Source organism: Erpetoichthys calabaricus, chromosome 15 (genome assembly GCF_900747795.2).
Source record: "Erpetoichthys calabaricus chromosome 15, fErpCal1.3, whole genome shotgun sequence".
Taxonomy (NCBI): domain Eukaryota; kingdom Metazoa; phylum Chordata; class Cladistia; order Polypteriformes; family Polypteridae; genus Erpetoichthys; species Erpetoichthys calabaricus.
The window spans coordinates 38,122,339-38,144,348 of NC_041408.2; the positions used below are offsets into that span (position 1 = coordinate 38,122,339).

The 22,010-nt window shown below is 41.3% G+C and overlaps 1 protein-coding gene across 4 annotated transcripts in view; it reads left to right on the forward strand.

Annotated features, from left to right (window-relative positions):
- LOC114642857 (homeobox-containing protein 1) overlaps positions 1-22,010 on the forward strand; it is a 373,283-nt gene that overhangs the window by 143,667 nt on the left and 207,606 nt on the right. For all 4 annotated transcript variants that reach the window (XM_051919335.1, XM_051919336.1, XM_051919338.1 and 1 more), the window contains exon 6: positions 10,298-10,380. In XM_051919335.1, the coding sequence (XP_051775295.1) occupies positions 10,298-10,380 (83 nt within the window). The remainder of the gene's footprint in view (positions 1-10,297; positions 10,381-22,010) is intronic.

Consider the following 22,010-nt stretch of genomic DNA (forward strand, 5'->3'; position numbering starts at 1 on the left):
TAAGCTTACTGGCCTACAGTTGTTTGGATCTGCCGTCACCCCTTTTCATGTAATGGGATGATATTTTGCCATTTTCCAGTCCTTTGGGAATCTCTCCAGTGCGCAGTGACTTCCTAAAAATATCTGTGAAGGGTTTATATATGTACTCGCTAACTTCCTTAAGAACTTGGAGGGGTAATATTATCTGCACCTGATGATTTGCTTTTTGATTTCAGCCTATTTAATCTGAGCAGTACTTCTCTCTCTACAATTTCCAAATCTCTCAGTATCTCTCTTAGTAGTACCGTTTACCTCTGGGAGATTATCTACTTATCACTTTGTGAAGAAAAACGTAAGTTTAGGGCAATCCACTTATTTCATTGTCTGTATCTTTTAATTCCCCTTTACTATTTCTGATGCACTTCACCTCCTTTCTTGACTTTTCTTTTATTACTAAAATACTGAAAGATCTCTTAGGGTCTTCTTTCGCCTTATCTCCAACTGTCTTTTTAACCTCCCTGATATCCTTCTTAATGGTTTCCCTCATGTTCTCATACATTCTGTGATTCACTTTGCACTCATTAGTCTTATATGCCTTATGAAGCAGTTTTTTCCTTTGCAGCTTCGTTTTTAAATCTTTATTAACTCACTGGTGGAGTTTCTTTAAATTTCCTATTACATTCCAATTTAGGTATGTATCTTTTCTGTATTACATGTTAAAACATTTTTAAACCTGTTCCACTGCTCCTCGACTGTTTCCACACTTAAAGCTTTATCCCCAGTCTAGCCTCCTTAGACTTTGTCGCATCTGCTCAAAATTTGCCCCTACCAAAGATCAACTAACAAATTCATGTCTTTGCATCTGCACTCTTACAGAATACTCAGAAAATTGTATTATATTATGGTCACTTGACCGTAGTGGTTCAATCACCTCTACATCCTCAATTCTCTCTTGATTATTACAAAATACTAAAGCCAGACCAGTTCACCCCTTGTTGGTGCTTTAACAAACTGTGTCAAAAAACAGTCACTGATTACTTCAAAAAACTCCTGCTCAAGGTGCTCCTCCATCTGCAGCTTATCCCAGTTAATATTTGGATAAATAAATGTCCCCCATGACTATAATGTCTCCTTGTAACTTGCCTTTTTGATTATTACCAAAAAGATGTGTGTTGAAATTACTGGGCTGAATTGGTTGGTCTGTTACACCTAAAATAAAACCTCTTTCCCTTCCAGGCGAAACCACAGGTACTCAATAACATGGGTTTCATCGTCCAACTAAAGAAGACTTGTATTTAAATTCTGTTTGACATAAACCACACCCCACCTCCTTTTCTTTTCTGTCTGTCCTTCCTAAAAAAATGTGTACTCTCTATGTTGCATTCATCCCAACCCTTTGTATTTAGCCAGATTTCCATTATTGCTATAATATCATAATTATGCTCTGCTACATACAGCTCCAACTCACTTACCTTATTTTTGATACTTCCAGCATTATGGCAAGCTATTTTTAATGTGTAACTTCTAATGTATTTTAATGTTGGGCTAGAATTTACATTAGTACACAATTTTTATTTCTACACCGTTGTTTGTTCCTCCATGTATAGATCTAAACCTGGCCTTTCCTAAACTCCCAGCCTCCCCATTCCCTAGTTTAAACAATCCTTGACTAGCCTACTCATACGCCTCCCTAATACATTGGTGCCCCTCCGGTTCAGATGTAACCCGTCACGGCGGAACAGGTCTCATCTCTTCCAAAAGGAGTCCTAATGCCCCATAAACCTATACCCTTCTACCAGTGGCGACTGCTCTAAGACTACAAAGGAAGCTCCGCTTCCTCTACTATGTCAGAAAATAAATGCTCATATATGCACTGTTGTATTTATATTGGTTTTAATAAAAGTGCGCTAGAACGCGTTCAACTTCATGACTAGCTCGTTTAGAATCAGGTATTTATTGTAGATTGTTTGACGTGATTTTCTTGTCATACATTTCCGTGCAGCAAAGCACGTTAAACCCTCCTGAAGCCCAGCTTCACTGGAGCTCTATGGGCAAGCACAGAGGAGCTTTTTTCAATGCAGAAAAACTGGACAGTAATTGGATAATTGCACCAAAATTGTCACTTCCAGGGAAGCTCAGCTTCTCTAGGAGTGAATGGAGCAGTGGGCGGGCCAGGATGCTGGGCTGCTGCATGATGATTGGAGGAGCTGTTTAAAGGGCGGAACCCCTTTTTTGATTGACAGCATGTCTTAAGTATACATCAGCACTACAGAGATTCAAGTTCAGTCCCATGCAGATTTGCAGGTGAAGTCGTACGACAAACTGCTGCACTCTGTATTGTTTGCTGGTGATATAAACCATTTTTGTTTGTACAAATCATTCTTTAAATAATAAAAAAAAACACATTATAGCGTTCTTGACTTTGCTCCTTGTTTCAGCATTGTAAAGTTAGTTCATTCATATAATTAAAGTAGCTCGTGGAAGGGGAAACTAGCCAGCTAGCAAGCTGTGCATAATGGCAGACGCAGACGGTACTAATATTGTTGACCTGCTTTTGGCAAAACCATTTAGTAGGGCAGGGCAGACCAACGCCCAAGATTGATCTGGTGCAAAAATCAGGAAATAAAAAACAGGTCTTTTCAGCTCTCCTGGTATGACAAGGTGAACTGGCTGACTGGAAGTGCTGTGACAAAGAAAATGTACTGTTGGCCATGCCTCTTGACGAAACCTTCTCAGGGAATGGGATGTGTTTGGTCAAACGTGGGTTTTGGGGATCTGGGTAACTTTGACAGGGCATACAAAGGCATGAAAAGTGCAAAGAACATGTGAGTTCGATGTGCAAGGTTAAGTTGTCTGGACAGGTCAGGGCTTGAAAATATTTTTTGCAATCAATAAAGGTCTTCGCATTCAGGTGGCAAAACATAATGAAACAGTAAAAAAAACAGGGCCTTCCTAAACCGTCTAATTGATGTGACTTCCTTGCTTGGCCGTCAGGAGCTGGCATTCAGGGGGCATGATGAGAGTAGTGAATCAGGAAATAAGGGGAATTACAGGGAATTTACAGAAACATTAGCTAAATATGACTCTGTCTTGACCACACAATTTCAGTCATCAGCTGTGTTTCTGGTATGTCCCACTCAATCCAAAATGACTTGATCTCTGCTCTCACAGCCACTGTTTCTGATCATATAAAAGGTGAAATTCAGACTGCTCTTTTTTTTGCATGGCAGGTGGATGAAGCAACTGACATATCTTGCCATGCCCAACTGTCTGTCATTGTTAGATATGTGGATAGTGCAGGTAAAATTTAAGAGTGCTTCATTGGATTTTTTGGATGTGTCAGGGGGGTCGAGATGCTCAGTCTGTGTTTGAAGTTTTAAACGAGAACATGCAGGGCTACAGTTTTAGAGAAAAACTTGTGGCACAAACCTACGATGGGGCTGCTGTCTTTGCTTCATCTCTCAATGGGCTACAGGCCAAAGTTAAAGTAATAGCTCCTACTGCAGTGTTTGTGCATTGCTATGCACACAGACTGAACCTGGTGTTGTTCCAGGGTGCTAAATGCTTGCCTGAGTCAAGAATATTTTTTGCATCTCTCTCTGGGTTCACCACATTTTTTTCAAAGTCCACAAAAAGGATGTCTTTTCTTGAGTCTGCAGGGTCTTCAAGATTGCCCAGAAATGCTCCTACCCAATATTATTTCACATCACGGATAGTGAGCACTGTGGCAAACAATTATGATGGCCTCCTGCAGACTTTTGACAAGATTACCCAGGATGAGAGCATGGATGATGACACATTAGATGCTGCCAAAGGCTTCATAATGAAACTGGAGGATTTTGAGTTTGTGTTCATGTTGTACACATATGAACAAATATTCTCTGAGACAGATGTTGTCTTTGATATTGTCCAGCAAAGGGCTATGGATGTTCTTTACTACAAAAAAAAGAATTAGGTCTCTCCTTGCTTTTGTCAAGGAGAAGAGGTCAGAGGAGGCTTATCAAGCAGTTTATGCAAAAGCAGCAAATCTCACATCAGACTCTCGAGATGAACCTATTAGAAAGCGCTGTCTGTCACAATTACAGGATCCCCAGGACCGCTACAGAAATTTGTACATGGCCATCCTAGACAATCTCATGGAGCAGATTTCTCAGCGTTTTTTCAAATTTGGAAAGCATGAGCTTCTTAGAATTAGTCAATCCAGGGAAATTTGATGAAATGAGCCAAGTGTTTCCAGAGGAGGCATTTGAAAGTGTGCTGAAAAGTTATGGCCATTTCTTTGACTCAGGGAGACTGAGATCTTAACTTCAAGTACTATATTCAGATCACGACTTACAGGGGAGCAGGGGTAAGCTGTGTGATTTCTTGGTGTTTTTTAAAGACATGGAGTTGGATAATGCAATGCCTCGGCTATACAAGCTGTTGTCGTTAGTGGCAACAATTGGCGCTACATCAGCAGGTGTAGAGAGGAGCTTCTCCTGTTTAAAACAGGTCAAGTCATACACCCGCAACACGATGGGCCAAGATCATTTGAGCAACCTTGCTCTCCTGGCCATTGAGAGGAAACTGGTTAAGTCCCTGGAAAAGATGGCCAATTGGTACGACAGGGTCACAGACCATTGTTTGCAAAAGGAACGAAGGGCAGAATTTACATACAAATAACATAATGAATTTTATGATGAAGGCCTAATATGAGCTTCCCCTGTTTCAAAAGCTAGCAGCCACCACTGCCTTTTACCCTGCACCAAGATTTGAGCCATATTAAGCCTTCTAATCTCCTCAATCTTACCTGGACAGGCATGTGGCACAGGCATAACTTCAGAGAAGACTACCTTGTGTGGTCGAAATTTAACATCTTATTACAGAAACAAACATCCTCTAACAGGACAATTCAGTAATCAGGCAGGAGAAAAGCTGTTCATTGTATCTTTTAATTACTCCTCGACAAAATGCCTTGGAGGGAGCATTCTTCAAACGCAGTCTGTTACAGCATGGCCAGAATGATCAGAATGGTCCAAGAAACAAAGAATAGAGGTTCAATTTATAAACTGTTGAATTTACATACAGTGTCAGTCAATGCATACATTTTACTCTGGTTGGTTCGTTGGTTTACACCCAAATGATTTATATAAAATAAAAGTCTATTATATTATATTCTGGTTCTTCTTATACCTTTTGAGATGAGCCTCCACCCTTGAAATTTCTGTGCATTTAACAACTGTCCATTCTAGTTTATAGAACATCTACTGACTTCTTAGTCTTCTCTTAGTCCATCCATTCATCCATCCTCTTCCGCTTATCCGAGGTCGGGTCGCAGGGGCAGCAGCTTGAGCAGAGATGCCCAGACTTCCCTCTCCCCGGCCACTTCTTCTAGCTCTTCCGGGAGAATCCCAAGGGGTTCCCAGGCCAGCCGAGAGACATAGTCCCTCCAGCATGTCCTGGGTCTTCCCCGGGGCCTCCTTCCGGTTAGACGTGCCCGGAACACCTCTCCAGGGAGGCGTCCAGGAGGCATCCTGATCAGATGCCCGAACCACCTCATCTGACTCCTCTCGATGCGGAGGAGCAGCGGCTCTACTCTGAGCCCCTCCCGGATGACTGTGCTTCTCACCCTATCTTTAAAGGAAAGTCCAGACACCTTGCGGAGGAAACTCATTTCAGCCGCTTGTATTCGCGATCTCGTTCTTTCGGTCACTACCCATAGCTCATGACCATAGGTGAGGGTAGGAACATAGATCGACTGGTAAATTGAGAGCTTCGCCTTGCGGCTCAGATCCTTTTTCACCACGACAGACCGATGCAGAGCCCGCATTACTGCGGATGCCGCACCGATCCGCCTGTCGATCTCACGCTCCATTCTTCCCTCACTCGTGAACAAGACCCTGAGATACTTGAACTGCTGCACTTGGGGCAGGATCTCGCTACCAACCCTGAGAGGGCACTCCACCCTTTTCTGGCTGAGAACCATGGTCTCGGATTTGGAGGTGCTGATTCCCATCCCAGCCGCTTCACACTCAGCTGCGAACCGATCCAGAGAGAGCTGAAGATCACGGCCTGATGAAGCAAACAGGACAACATCATCTGCAAAAAGCAGTGACCCAATCCTAAGTCCACCAAACCGGACCCCCTCATTGCCCTGGCTGCGCCTAGAAATTCTGTCCATAAAAGTTATGAACAGAATCGGTGACAAAGGGCAGCCCTGGCGGAGTCCAACTCTCACTGGAAACTGGTTCAACTTACTGCCGGCAATGCGGACCAAGCTCTGGCACCGATCGTAAAGGGACCGAACAGCCCTTATCAGGGGGTCCGGTACCCCATACTCTCGGAGTACCCCCCCCACAGGATTCCCCGAGGGACACGGTCGAATGCCTTTTCCAAGTCCACAAAACACATGTAGACTGGTTGGGCAAACTCCCATGCATCCTCTAGGACCCTGCTAAGGGTGTAGAGCTGGTCCACTGTTTCGCGACCAGGATGAAAACCACACTGTTCCTCCTGAATTCCGAGGCTCGACTATCCGACGGACCCTCCTCTCCAGGACCCCCGAATAGACCTTTCCAGGGAGGCTGAGGAGTGTGATCCCTCTGTAGTTGGAACACACCCTCCGGTCCCCTTTCTTAAAGAGGGGGACCACCACCCCGTTCTGCCAATCCAGAGGCACTGTCCCTGATGTCCATGCGATGTTGCAGAGGCGTGTCAACCAAGACAGTCCTACAACATCCAGAGCCTTGAGGAACTCCGGGCGTATCTCATCCACCCCTGGGGCCCTGCCACCAAGGAGTTTTTTGACCACCTCGGTGACCTCAGTCCCAGAGATGGGGGAGCCCACCTCTGAGTCCCCAGGCTCTGCTTCCACATTGGAAGGCATGTTAGTGGGATTGAGGAGGTCTTCGAAGTACTCCCCCCACCGACCCACAACGTCCCGAGTCGAGGTCAGCAGCACACCATCACCACCATATACAGTGTTGACACTGCACTGCTTCCCCCTCCTGAGACGCCGGACGGTGGACCAGAATCTCCTCGAAGCCGTCCAAAAGTCGTTCTCCATGGTCTCCCCAAACTCCTCCCACGCCCGAGTTTTTGCCTCAGCAACAACCAAAGCCGCATTCCGCTTGGCCTGCCGGTACCTATCAGCTGCCTCCAGAGTCCCACAGGACAAAAGAGTCCTGTAGGACTCCTTCTTCAGCTTGATGGCATCCCTCACCGCCGGTGTCCACCAACGGGTTCGGGGATTGCCGCCACGACAGGCACCGACCACCTTACGGCCACAGTTCCGGTCAGCCGCCTCAACAATAGAGGCACGGAACATGGCCCATTCGGACTCAATGTCCCCCACCTCCCTCGGGATGTGGTCGAATTTCTGCCGGAGGTGGGAGTTGAAGCTGCTTCTGACAGGGAGCTCTGCCAGACGTTCCCAGCAGACCCTCACAACACGTTTGGGCCTACCAGGCCTGACCGGCATCCTCCCCCACCAACGAAGCCAACTCACCACCAGGTGGTGATCAGTTGACAGCTCCGCCCCTCTCTTCACCCGAGTGTCCAAGACATGTGGCCGCAAGTCCGATGACACGACACAAAGTCGATCATCGAACTGAGGCCTAGGGGTGTCCTGGTGCCAAGTGCACAAATGAACACCCCTATGCTTGAACATGGTGTTTCGTTATGGACAATCCGTGACGAGCACAGAAGTCCAATAACAAAACACCGCTCAGGTTCAGATCGGGGGGGCCATTCCTCCCAATCATGCCCTTCCAGGTCTCACTGTCATTGCCCACGTGAGCATTGAAGTCTCCCAGCAGAACGAGGGAGTCCCCAGAAGGTATGCCCTCTAGCACCCCCTCCAGGGACTCCAAAAAGGGTGGGTACTCCGAACTGCTGTTCGGCACATACGCACAAACAACAGTTAGGACCCGTCCCCCCACCCGAAGGCGGAGGGAGGCTACCCTCTCGTCTACCGGGGTAAACCCCAATGAACAGGCTCCAAGTCGGGGGGCAATAAGTATACCCACACCCGCTCGGCGCCTCTCACCGGGGGCAACTCCAGAGTGGTAGAGAGTCCAGCCTCTCTCAAGAAGATTGGTTCCAGAGTCCAAGCTGTGCGTCGAGGTGAGTCCGACTATATCTAGCCAGAACCTCTCAACCTCGCGCACTAGCTCAGGCTCCTTCCCCTTCAGAGAGGTGACATTCCACGTCCCAAGAGCCAGCTTCTGTAGCCAAGGATCGGACCGCCAAGTTCCCGCCTTCGGCCACCACCCAACTCACACTGCACCCGACCTCCTTCGCCCCTCTCATAGGTGGTGAGCCAATGGGAAGGGGCACCCACGTTGCCTCTTCGGGCTGTGCCCGGCCGAGCCCCATGGGAGCAGGCCTGGCCACCAGGCGCTCGCCATCGAGCCCCACCTCCAGGCCTGGCTCCAGAGGGGGGACCCGGTGACCCACGTCCGGGCAAGGGAAAACGCCATCCAAAGTTTTCTTTCATCATAGGAGGTTTAAACCTCCTTCTCTTAGTCATCCTTCAGTATATTTTGTATATTACATCAACCTTTCTTCTGGTACATTCTTTATTTACTTCACCATCTCAGTGTTTTTCCTAAACCAATTCTTATATTTCAGTGTACATTTTGTTGTTCACTTGATCTTTATCTCATTTCTGACATTTATTAACCTTTTATACTATTTCTTAAAGATGAATGCTCTGTTACCCTAAAATTCTTCTTCCACACTTGTCAGTTCTGCTCCTCAGCCTGGTACTTAACTATTTCAATTTGAATTGCAGAACTGACAGACTACCCTTATGTATGTCATTTGTTCCAACATGGACAATGGCAACTGGATCCACCCACACTCTGGCCAAAAGCCTTTCCACCCTTCCTCGGACGTCCACCACCTGTGCACCCGGAAGGAAACACACCGTGCAAGACTCTCTGTCTCTGGAACACACCTGCTCTTCAATTCCCCTAATGATTGATTCCCCAACTATCACTACCTCTATCTTTCTGGGTCCTGGTTTTGAGGTGGCCCGTTGGGGCTACTCATCCCTGCCTACCACCTCAGAATCATCAGAGACACCGTCTAGCTCCCAAGGACCTGATAACAGTTCGCGCCACCTTATGGGTGCACACTATCTTTCTAAAGATTGGGCCAGGTTCGCCAATTCTCTACTACAATGCAGGCCAGCCAAGTCCTCCTCCAGCTCAGCGACCCTTAGCTCGAGGTGCTGGATCAGCTGGCAACTCCTGGAGATGTAGCCCTCATAGACAACTGGCTCCTCCAAGCCATCATCTAAAAAGTTCAACATCCAACAGAACTTGCATTGTACAGGCCTCACTGTTAAAATTTGATTTAGGATTAGTAAAACTGCCTTAACTTTTTTTCTTAAAATTAAAGAAAAAAATTAAATGATAAATGGTAACACTAAGAACTGCAACAGCTATTTTACACCTTCTGTCCCCTTAAGCTCCTGTACTGTTCTCCCTCTCAACTGCCTGCTGTTTGTCCTTCTAGGAGGTTAACTTTACTTTTCTCTGTCTGTTCTCCTAACTTTGCGCTCCTCTTATTCCTTACTTAAAAGCTCTCCATTGGGACTGTTTGTATTCCTCCATATCAATAAAACCTTATGCTGTTGCTTGCTTAACTGTTCTACCTCTGGACAGCTAAGAACTGTTCAATCAAAATAAACAAATAAATAAAACTTTGCTACCTTATCTGCTCCTACAGCCCCTTCTGCATGATCGGGTGTCTTAACACTGGCCTCTTACTTACACACCTCTGAGCTTTCCCCTTTATTGCTTTGAAGTCAGCTGCAGGCCTTTTCTTTTTTCTTTTAAACTAAGGAATTGCTGTTACTATGAAGTTATTTACTTACAGATGCCGATATCAGTTACTGCTGCTTTCTACCCTGCCTCCTCAATGCTAGTTCAAATACAGATAACAGGAACAAGTGCACGTACACTTACAAGTACAAGTAATTTTTCCAAGCACACCTCTAAACACCCAACTAGTTTTGCTCTTGTGCAGGTGAAAAAAAAAGCCAAAAAAAAGGGAAAAAAGCTTTAAAAATTCCTACACGGTTCCTTAGCGGATACCAAAACCCAAGTTTTTAAGATCAAAATGTATTTTTTTTAATTAACTCTCACAACACAGAAAACTCAGCATCCTTTCGCATTTGCAAAGTTCACGTTAAGAACGTCTCAAGCACGTCAACAAGTACACCAGACAGGATGTAGGCATCCAAGTTGAAGCTAATTCATGTCAAGTAATTTTGATTCAATTATATCATTTGAAAATGCTGCTGATGATTATTTCTTTTATTTCTCCTCAGCTATTTTAATGAAAACCAGTATCCTGATGAAGCTAAAAGAGAGGAAATTGCTAATGCTTGCAATGCTGTGATACAGAAACCAGGTATTTTAATTCGGTTTTTTTTTAAGATTATTTGTGAAAATGTTTTAATATAGTGATCTAGTATGGTGAAGTTTGTCATGGTCAAGGTAAGTGCAGTTAATAAACTTTGGAAAATTCTGGTGGATATGTGATTAATTCATAAATGACAAAAATACCTAGTAAAGTACATTAAGTACAGTTAAGCCACAGAAAATCCTTACGCTTACTGTATATAGTACAGGCATGGAAATTTGAACTAGTGATTCACCTTATAACGTGGTGTGAGAAATATTTTACCATTGAACAGTCAAGCTGCTTCAGTTTGAACAAGTAATTTCTTGCATCACATTGATTTTATCCTCCTTTAGTTTATCCATTTTATGATTTTTTTGTTCAGTGAGAGATACAGGGAGAAATGATGCCTGCCCTGGCAGCACTGGGCATGTGGTGGCATGCCTGTCAACTCCATCACATGAAACACTCAAGCACACTCCCACATTTATTCGTACTGTTCAATTCTGGATTTCCTAATTAACATGCCACAGATTCTTAGGAATTGTCCATGTTGATATTTGAGATTTACTCTAACAAGGTATGAGGCAGCTGTGTTACACCAGTTGACCAGAGATTTGTATCAGTTGTGTTTTTTTCTTTGTCTTCAGATGGGATTGCCAGTTGGTATTAGAAGCAGCAAGTATTTTACTTATTTTATTAGACAAAAAGTAAATAGGATTTATTTGTATTTAAGTCATAAGCACAAATTAGAAGATAAGTTGCTGTAGGCACAAAACTGTATGCAGCACAAATATAGGACAAATGTGGAATGGCCCACAGCAAGCCGGTAGTTTTGTATCTTTCAGTTTATTTTCTGGTGAATTATGCTTAGTTATGACAATGTCATCTTATCCATTGTTTATAAGAGTGTTATTTGTTTTGTTTTGTTTTAAGTTATTCATAGTATGTCCTAAAAAGCAATACTCATTTCTGTCAATGACATGAAATCAGTTTATAAATGTTATGTAATGTGTATTTTCTGAATTTTTGGTTGATATTCTTTCTCCATTAAAATGAAACTACCATAAAAATTAGAGACTGTTCATTTCTTTGTAAGTGAGCAAACTTACAAATTCAGCAGGGGATCAAATATGTATTTCCCACACTGTAGCTCAACCTGGTTTTAGAAAGACATGCCGGGTTCAAATGATAAAAGACGGCATGTATGCAATAGAGTCAAGTTAAATGAAGTAAACAATGTATCTGGAACCAGCTTGATTAGGTGATTTGTACATACATTAAAGCGTTTTTTTACAACAGGCCTTTCACCCTAACAGATCACCAATTCACCTCATTTCTCCAAAATAACATTTAGTCAAGTTTTAAAAGCTGTAAAAGACCTACTCTCTGCCGCACTACTTGGAAATTTGTTCCTCATGTCTATGGTTCTCTCCATAAATGATGCCTTTACTAGAGAAATTTTTAAGTAACTAACAAGTCTGTGTGCCGCCTGAAACTACACATCAACATTTATCAGGTTGTATGGTTGCCAATATTCAAATGTACTTTGCATATTGTTATTATTTATGAATATTACCAATACTACATTGTTTAAATTGTAACTTAACTCCTGCTTTTACTACACCTAATTGCCTGAGGTTTGCACATGTGTCAATCAGCACAAGCAGCAAGCAGTCTGCTATCCCATCCCCCCCCCACAGACAAATAGTTCTGAGCAGACTTTTACAAGTAGCCGCAATTTACACCATGTATTACAGACTCAAATCAAATGTATGCTTTTATTTTATCATAGTAATAATAATAGCAGCTCACTACTCAAAACGAACCCGGAATCTTTTAGTTATAAGGCAGCAGTTCTTACCTCTGCACCATCCAAGAATAAATATCAACTTTCTGTCAATTGACATTTGAGCTTGGGTTTTTAACTCATTAACAGCTACATGTAAATTGAATGATTTTTTTTTCTTTAAGTATATTCTTGAATAAAAGTGCACGTGTTTATTTGATATTTGGACTAGAGTCTTCACACATTATACACTTCATGTCATTATTAGTATAACATGGAAAAAGTTTCTGTTTTAGGTATGTGTTCAGCATTTCTTGCCTCGCATTTCATGACATTCTACACTTACACAGATCTTTGTAGACACGGAACACACTTGAAATGTATGTATTTTAAATAACGATATATTATTTACCCTATACAACTCTAGGCATCTCACACTGAGATAAACAAGACTTGAGCTGGGATAACTTTTGACTGTGGCAGTGGGGGGATGGGACAGCAGGCTGCTTGCTGCTTGTGCTGATCCATACATTTGCAAAATAAAAGATACTGATGAGGAGAGGTGCGATGGAATTTAAGGTGGCCCCCGGGTTATGAGTTTTTTTGTAGGCTTCAAGGATTTTAGGGTTAAGGATTTATAAGATAAAAAGAGAATTTTGAAATCATCCCTAAGCTTAAATGGGAGTTAAACTGGAATTATGTGTTGTTCTTTCCTGGTTTTGTGTAATAATTCTTGTAGCAAAATTTCAATTAACTGAAAGCTGCATTAAGAATTTAAATACACAACCTTAGGTTGGAATAACAGATAATAAACAAGAATAAAATACAAATATTTAAAGAAAACATTGAACAAATAATATAATAATATCTGATACTAATGCAAGTCATCATAAGCACCTGGACAAAGATAGAAATTGAAAGAAGGGTCAGAATTTGGGCAAGTTAAATGCCTTCTGAACAAATCAGTTTTAAGTTGTTTTTTAAAAGAATTAATTCAGTCAGCATGGCCTATTTGTTTTGTTTTTTTTTTTTGCTGTGCACTGAAGACATTTGTGTGAGTGAACAAAAGTTGACTGTGAGAAGAGAGATCAGAGTTTTTTTCTTTTATTCATTGGTGTTTACATCTAGATATGTTAAACAACTTAGAACATATCATATGTTGTATCAAATCACACAAAGTGGAGCATATGATATTATTTATCTTGACTTTCAGAATTCATTTGATAAGGTGCCACATGAGAGGTTGTGCATCAAACTAAAAGGAATGGTAGTTCAGGGTGATGTTTTTTGATGGATGCAGAATTGGTTCAGACACTGGAAGCAGAGAGTGATGGTGCAAAGAACCTTATCAGGATTGGCTGATGTTAAGAGTGGTGTTCCACAGGGGTCAGTGTTAGGGCCACTGCAATTTTTAATATATATAAATGATTTAGATAGGAATATAAGTAACAAGCTTGTTAAGTTAGCTCCTTGAGCATGGGAAAGGCGCTATATAAATAAAATGTATTATTATTATTATTAAGTTTGCAGATGATACCAAGATAGGTGGATTAGTAGAAAATTTGGAATCCATTAAATCATTACAGAAGGACTTGGACAGCATGCAGGCTTGGGCAGATTTGTAGCAGATGAAATTTAAGGTCAGTAGATGTAAAGTATTACCCATAGAAAGTAAAAATAGTAGGTTTGAATACACCTAGTTAGGAGTCATAGTGGACTATATGCTATCAACTTCCCAAAAGTGTTCAGAAGCCATCAAAAAGGCAAATAGAATGTTAGGTTATATAGCACGATGTGTGGAGTACACATCCAAGGAGGATATGCTCAAGCTTTAAAATGTACTGGTGAAGCCTCATCTGGAGTACTGTGTGCAGTTTTGGTCTCCTGGCTTCAGAAAGGGCAATTCATTGTTAGAAAAAGTCCAGAGAAGAGTGCCTACGCTGATTCCAGGACTAAAGCACATGAATTATGAGAAAAGATTAAAAGAGCTGAGCCTTTTCAGTTTAAGCAAAAAAGGCCAAAAGAAGTGAGACGGCTCATTCTAGGGCTACAGGGGATGAATTATGAAGAAGGATTAAAAGAGCTGAGCCTTTTCAGTTTAAGCAAAAGAAGATTAAGAGGTGACGTGATTGAAGTGTTTAAAATCATGAAGGGAATTAGTACAGTGGATTGACACTGTTATTTTAAAATCTGTTCATCAGGAGCACGAGATCACAGTTGGAAATTTGTTAAGAGTAAATTTTGCACAAACATTAGGAAGTTTTTCTTTACACAGAGAACCATAGACACTTGGAATAAGCTACCAAGTGGTGTGGTAGACAGTAAGACTTTAGGGAGTTTCAAAACTTGACTTGATGTTTTTTGAAAGAATTAAGTGGATTGGACTGGCTAGGTTTGTTGGGCTGAACAGCCGGTTCTCATCTAGATTATTCCAGTGTTCTAATGTGGACCAAAATATGTAAAAATAATACTTATAGTTTCCTTCTTAAACCTTTATTTATACTATTATGTTTTTAAAAAACTCTGGTGTCACCTTCCAATTGATGTCTTAAGATATTAAATTAATATTATGATCAGTGTTTAAATTGAAACAAATAACCATCATACTTTCTATCTACTTTAACAGGCTTCTTCATTGATTGTGGGGTTGGGAAATGTAGGAGGTGGGAAAATAATATTGTAGAGTTTGGGTTCAAAGCCCAAAGATGCAATCACATATCAAAACAGTATGGGAGGGGGGAAGGGTAGGGTAGGGGTGCATTGTTAAAAATGTTAGTATGCACCCATTTGCTGCCACTGCTCCATGGGCAAAAAAGTAAAGATGTCGAGTGCTGACCCACTTCAAGCACAGATTATCATAGACTGTGGAAAGTATACATGCATACATTACATTACATCACAAATGTATTCTCTTCTGTTAACACTGTGTCCTGACAGCATTTTAATACTTGTCACTTGTTGTACTTTATTATTGCAATTTTTCATATCTTTGCATTATTTGTAGTTGCTCAGTTATTTAACGTTTGTAAAATGAATATGTGAGCATGTAGAAGAATGGGGGAATGAATTAATAGTACAATAACTACACATGAGTTTGAACAGATCCCTTCAAAAATCGATAATTCTAAGTATTGACAAGAAACAAAAGTTTAATGTTGTGTCATCGTATCATACTACATACAAAATATAACCGTGCAAAATACAAATTGTAACATTAATAAAATAAAAGTAGCTGAACCCCTACTGCTATCCGATTCCAATGTCCACAATTATGATTATAGCATGCATTTTTTTAATACCCTAAGTTCTTGTCAATAAGCCGCGGCTTATCTAAGGAAAAAAGTTGTGAAAATGAAAAAATAGAATATCGGCTTATACATAAGTCCGGCTTATACATCCATCGCGGGGGTTGCGTTCCAGAGCCACCCGCGAAATAAGAATATCCGCGAAGTAGAAACCATATGTTTATATGGTTATTTTTATATTGTCATGCTTGGGTCACAGATTTGCGCAGAAACACAGGAGGTTGTAGAGAGACAGGAACGTTATTCAAACACTGCAAACAAACATTTGTCTCTTTTTCAAAAGTTTAAACTGTGCTCCATGACAAGACAGAGATGACAGTTCCGTCTCACAATTAAAAGAATGCAAACATATCTTCCTCTTCAAAGGAGTGAAGCAAACAAATCAATATGTCTGTTTGGCTTTTAAGTATGCGAAGCACCGCGGCACAAAGCTGTTGAAGGCGGCAGCTCACACCCCCTCCGTCAGGAGCAGACAAAGAGAGAGAGAGACAGAGTTTGTTTTTCAGTCAAAAATCAATACGTGCCCTTCGAGCTTTTAAGTATGCGAAGCACTGTGCAGCATGTCTTTTCAGGAATCAGCTTTACAAAAGATAGCAACGTGAAGATAATCTTTCAGCATTTTTAGACGAGCGTCCGTATCGTCTAGGTGTGCAAACAGCCCCCCTGCTCAATCCCCATACGTCAGGATCACAGATAGTCAGCACAAGAGAGAGAGAACAGTAAGCCGGGTAGCTTCTCAGCCATCTGCCAATAGCGTCCCTTGTATGAAATCAACTGGGCAAACCAACTGAGGAAGCATGTACCAGAAATTAAAAGACCCATTGTCCGCAGAAATCCGCGATATATATTTAAATATGCTTACATATAAAATCACAATTTAAATGACCGCTACGCGCTCGTGTTGACTCGGCGACGTCCAGAGCAGAAAGAACGCGCTCCGGCCGCTCCAACCGCACCATGCGGGGAGTGAGAGAGACGGCAATATCTCACACTCTCTCCCCCCTTAAAGAAATTAAATGGGCGCGAGTGAGACCACTGACCTCCCTCCCTTCTATTAGTTATAGGTTATAGTACGTTCGGCTTATCCATGAGTCCGGCTTATCTATGATACGATTTTATTTTAAAAATTCGTATGATTTTTGGTCTCTGGCTAATACATGAGTCCGGCTTATAGACAAGAACTTAGGGTACATGTGTTTATGGAAATTCACCTGCTGAAACAAACACACTATTAGCCTGTGCGGGCTTAGCACCTTTTTTCCTAACCAGCACTTAATTTTATTTGTTGAGTAGATATTAGGCAGTCTTGGCTGCCATCTTAATCTTATTTTTCCATCACCACAGTTGTTTGTCGCATTGTGTCAGAAGGTAATTCAACACCCACTTCTCACCATGCACGGTCTCTTTTGCATCAGTTAACAAATCTGGCTTCGTGATGGGATAAACTGCAGTAAAAATGATATCCATCCATCCATCCATCCATTTTCCAACCCGCTGAATCCGAACACAGGGTCACGGGGGGTAAAAATGATAACAAATGATAACATAAATCTCTACCAGTGACAAATTTCTACTGGTATCTTGTTCTGCTGATGTACCACACTTAACTCTTTTCTATAACTTGTCAAATATTTCACTTTTTTTGCATCCTTATGAAGTTATGAGGACTGGAATTTTAAAATGGTTTAAATTTACTCACAACAATAAATAGTCTCATGTTGGAGTGATTGGGCTCAATGATGAACCCACTCCCCCCATTCGGCTTCAGTTTCTACATTGCATCTAAATCAGCCATGGTAGTGTCAACCATATCTCATCAGACCCTTGATTGGTATTTGCGCTTTGGCATTGTTAAGGAGAAATATTTTTGCCATAAATAAATAAATAAGCAAACAAATAATTGTATTGTGAAATATGACAGTATTTAAATAAAAACACAGTGATATGTGAATAGAAAAATATGTTGTGAAATACAATGTTAAATCAGAAAGTCAAGGCAGTTGGAAACTTACGTGATAACTGCAAAGGATAGATGCTGACACAATAGAACATGTTTTCAAGGGCTTCTGGATAGTATGAACACACACAGCCCAACGCTCTGCTGTAAGTCTAGTTGAAGCTACAGGATTGCACTATTGTTCAATAATGTGAGGTAGTGAGATTTATTTGGGCAGAGGTAGCGAAACCCGCTATAATTAGAAAGGTTTTTTTTTTAAAGGTCCATACTTTCTTACATTCCTTGCTTTGTGCCCCAATAAATGCAAGTTATCGCCAATATACTAACAACCCAATTGTGCTTCACTCGCTCAGAATATGGAACCAATGCAGGAAGCATTTTAAGATAGATAATCTTTTATTTGTGGCACCTCTGCACGAGAACCACCTTTTTCAACCCTTGCAAACATATGCAGTTTTTAATGTCTGGAAAACATTTGGGATTAAATCACTTAGAGATCTGTACATAGACAATGTCTTTGCATCTTACGAACAATTACACTCCAAATTTAACTTTCCAGCAACACATTTCTTTCACTACCTTCAAATTAGAAACTTTGTTAAACAGAACCTGCCCAATTTTTCTCACCTCCCACCTCCCTCTATGCTGGAAAAAATATTGCTCATTTTCGAGGACTTAGACAGCATTTCTGCAATATATAGAACCATTTTACAGTCCATCCTTTTCAAAGATCCAAGAGCACAGTGGGAAAAGGATCTCTCACTCAACATCTCAGAAAAGGAGTGGAAGGTAGCAATGCAGAAAATTCACTCGAGCTCCATATGCGCAAAGCATTCAATTATTCAACTCAAAATTTATATATCGAGCTCATCTGTCTCGTTTAAAATTGTCCAAAATGTTTCCAGGGCAAGATCCAACCTGCGAACGATGCAATCAAGTTCCAGCCTCACTGGGTCATATGTTTTGGGCCTGCACCAAATTAACATCATTCTGGACCAAAATTTTTAAATGCATTTCAGATGGCCTTGGTGTCACAGTCCCTCCTACCCCATTATCAGCTGTGTTTGGTGTACTCCCAGATGGGCTTAAAGTGGAGATGATCAAACAAACTGTGATTGCCTTCACTACACTATTGGCACATAGACTTATCTTGCTAAACTGGAAGAATACTAACTCTCCTCTTTTAAGTCAGTGGGTAACTGATTGTATATATTATTTGAAACTGGAAAAAATCTAATTCTCACTTAGAGGATCTGCGCAGAAATTTTTCAAAACCTGGCAGGATCTAATCAATAACATTTTAGAATAAGCTTTTAAAGCACTGAGGAAGCAGATTCTCTCCCCATTTCTTTTTCTTCTCCATTTATCGTTATTCACTTATTGATTCGTCTATTTACTTATTTTTTCTAGCTTTAAATTTTATTCTGCTGCCCATGCTCTCTTTCTTAGGGGTGGGGGTTGATTTGTTTTCAATCCTATTTTTGTAAAATTGATCTATTTGTATGGAATGTTGTATGATTTCAATAAAATTATAAAAATAAATAAATAAAGGTCCATAGAATCAATATTTTTTAAGAAAATGAAGGTATGTGATGAGCTTTTTCCAACAGCTTTTCAGTATCACACTATTATGAATTTGTGTGTGTATATGAATTAACCTTTCATTTTTATATGAATTAACCTTTTATATTTTTATATGAATTTACCTTTTTTATTTTATTGCATCATCATCTCGTTTTTGTTATGAGCATCACCATATTATACTTGAATGTGTATCTCGTTTGCTAGATAAAGGAAGTGTTTACAGGTTTCCAGTTCTTTGGCTATGATCTTATGATGGTTTCCTGATTTTGATTTTGGTTCACGTTTTGGGTTTAGGGATTTATTAGGCTTACTTTCCTGGTTTTGACAATGCTTGTTTATTTGCTTACAGTTCCTCTGCTGACCCGTTTTCAAGTTTTTTTTGTGGCTTACCATTTTCATTCTCTTACCAGGACAAAAACTCTGAACACTTTTTACAGTTCCTAAAATGTATACTTTAGAAGAAGCCATAGAAGAACAGCACACAGAATAGCTGGCTTTAAAGAAAAAATACGATGACTTGAGTGTCTTGGATAAAAAACAAGATCCAGGCCTTTAATAACTTCTTGGGCACAGCCACCAGCAGTGTGTCTGTCTGTGGAAAGAGTGTCAATCTTGTCAAGAGGTTTACTTACCCCTGCAGTGACATGTATGTCTCTGGTGACTCTTCCTATGAAGTCAGTAGACGAATTGGGAGAGCATGGGGCATCATGAGGTCAATGGAAACGGGTGTGTAGGGCTCCTGATATCTTTGCAATATGACAAAGGTCCAAGTCTTTAGAGTCCTGGTGCTTCCTGTCTTGCTATATGGTTGTGAGACATGGATGCTATCCAGTGACCTGAGACGAAGACTGGAGTCCTTCGGTACTCTGTCTCTTCAGAGAATCCTTGGGTACCGCTTGTTTGACATTGTGTCAAACAAACGGTTGCTCACAGAGTCTCAAATGTTGCACATTACCTGAATTGTTAGGGAGCATCAGTTACAACAGTACACCAGTGTGGCACGATTCCCCGAGGGTGATCCAACTCGCAGGATTCTCACTGTTGAGGACCTGAGAGCCTGGACCAGGCCAAGAGAACACCCACATAATACCTGGCTCCAGCAGATAGATGGTCATTTCCTGGGGGTGGGACTGGACTGCGAGTCTGCCTGGGGGATTGCCAGCCAGGATCCGAGCTGTTTCATTGTGTGGTGGGTGCGGCCATGCACTTTACCAGTACGTGCTGCCCAACATGACCTGACAATGCTTTATAATCCCCACTTTAAAGAGCCAACATGCCATATCACACAATTAGTCTCTGTCTTAATGTGGCTGCTTGGTTGACACATAATGCCTAAAGCAATTAGGTGAAATTAATAATATTCAGGGTACTTTAACTGAAATATTACTGTGCCTGCAAAGGAGATAAAAAAAAGTAGAAAGATTTTGTGTACCCAGATTTGATACTGTGACAATCTTACTTTTCTAAGTGAGTCTACTGTATTTTTATTCTGAATGGCCTGATATAAAAAGTACCCTGCCACTGCCCACTGGACACCCCCCAAAATAATAAGAGAAGTGTGCCTTCAACCTTTGCTTATGACAGTGTTGTATGCATCCTGTTTGTAGTACTCAACTGGTGTTCTGCACTACAAAAGTATTGTGACGTGTATTTATATAACGTTTCCTGCTAGTACTGCTAGGATTTTTTTTTTTTTTTTTTTTGCTGTTGGTTGTTGTACAGTAATCCCTCCTCCATCGTGGGGGTTGCGTTCCAGACCCCCCTGCGAAATAAGAAAATCTGCGAAGTAGAAACCATATGTTTATATGGTTATTTTTATATGGTCATGCTTGGGTCACAGATTTGCGCAGAAACACAGGAGGTTGTAGAGAGACAGGAACGTTATTCAAACACTGCAAACAAACATTTGTCTCTTTTTCAAAAGTTTAAACTGTGCTCCATGACAAGAGAGAGATGACAGTTCACAATTAAAAGAATGCAAACATATCTTCCTCTTCAAAGGAGTGTGCGTCAGGAGCAGTGACTGTCAGAGAGATAGAGAAAAGCAAAGTAATCAATAGGGCTGTTTGGCTTTTAAGTATGCGAAGCACCGTGGCACAAAGCAGTTACAATGAAGGCAGCAGCTCACACCCCCTCCGTCAGGAGCAGAGAGAGAGACAGAGAAAAACAAACAATGAAAAATCAATACGTGCCCTTTGAGCTTTTAAGTATGCGAAGCACCGTGCAGCATGTCGCTTCTTCAGCATTTCTAGACCAGCGTCCGTATCGTCTAGGTGTGCGAACAGCCCCCCTGCTCAATCCCCCTACGTCAGGATCAGAGAAAGTCAGCGCAAGAGAGAGAGAAAGAAGAGTAAGTTGGGTTTCTTCTCAGCCATCTGCCAATAGCGTCCCTTGTATGAAATCAACTGGGCAAACCAACTGAAGAAGCATGTACCAGAAATTAAAAGACCCATTGTCCGCAGAAATCCGCGAACCAGCAAAAAATCCGCGATATATATTTAAATATGCTTACATATAAAAACCGCGATAGAGTGAAGCCGCGAAAGGCGAAGTGCGATATAGCGAGGGATCACTGTATTCTGTTGCCATCGCTGTGGCCATTACCATAATAATGCAGAATAAAAATAAAAGTAGAAACATGTATATAATGGCCCAGAATCGTTAAGCTAAGTTTGAATATACAGGTAAAATTCCGTTACAACGAATATCTTTACAATGAAATTTTCATTACAAAAAAGTATTTTTATGGTCCCGACAGTTTCCCCATATGACACGAGTCTATAGAAATCTGGTTATAACATAGTACATTCAGCAGATTCATTACGATGAAGTGCCCAAAAGGCATTGAAATGCTTGAATGAATCATCCACAGAGCAGTTAATTCTGTGGTCGCAGCTCAATTGTGCACAACAATCCCCAAACAGAAACATTGTAAAAAAAAATGTCTTTCTTCGAACTTTGCTCGTACTGTTTTTTTTACTGTTCTTGTTTTCGGTGGTTTTCA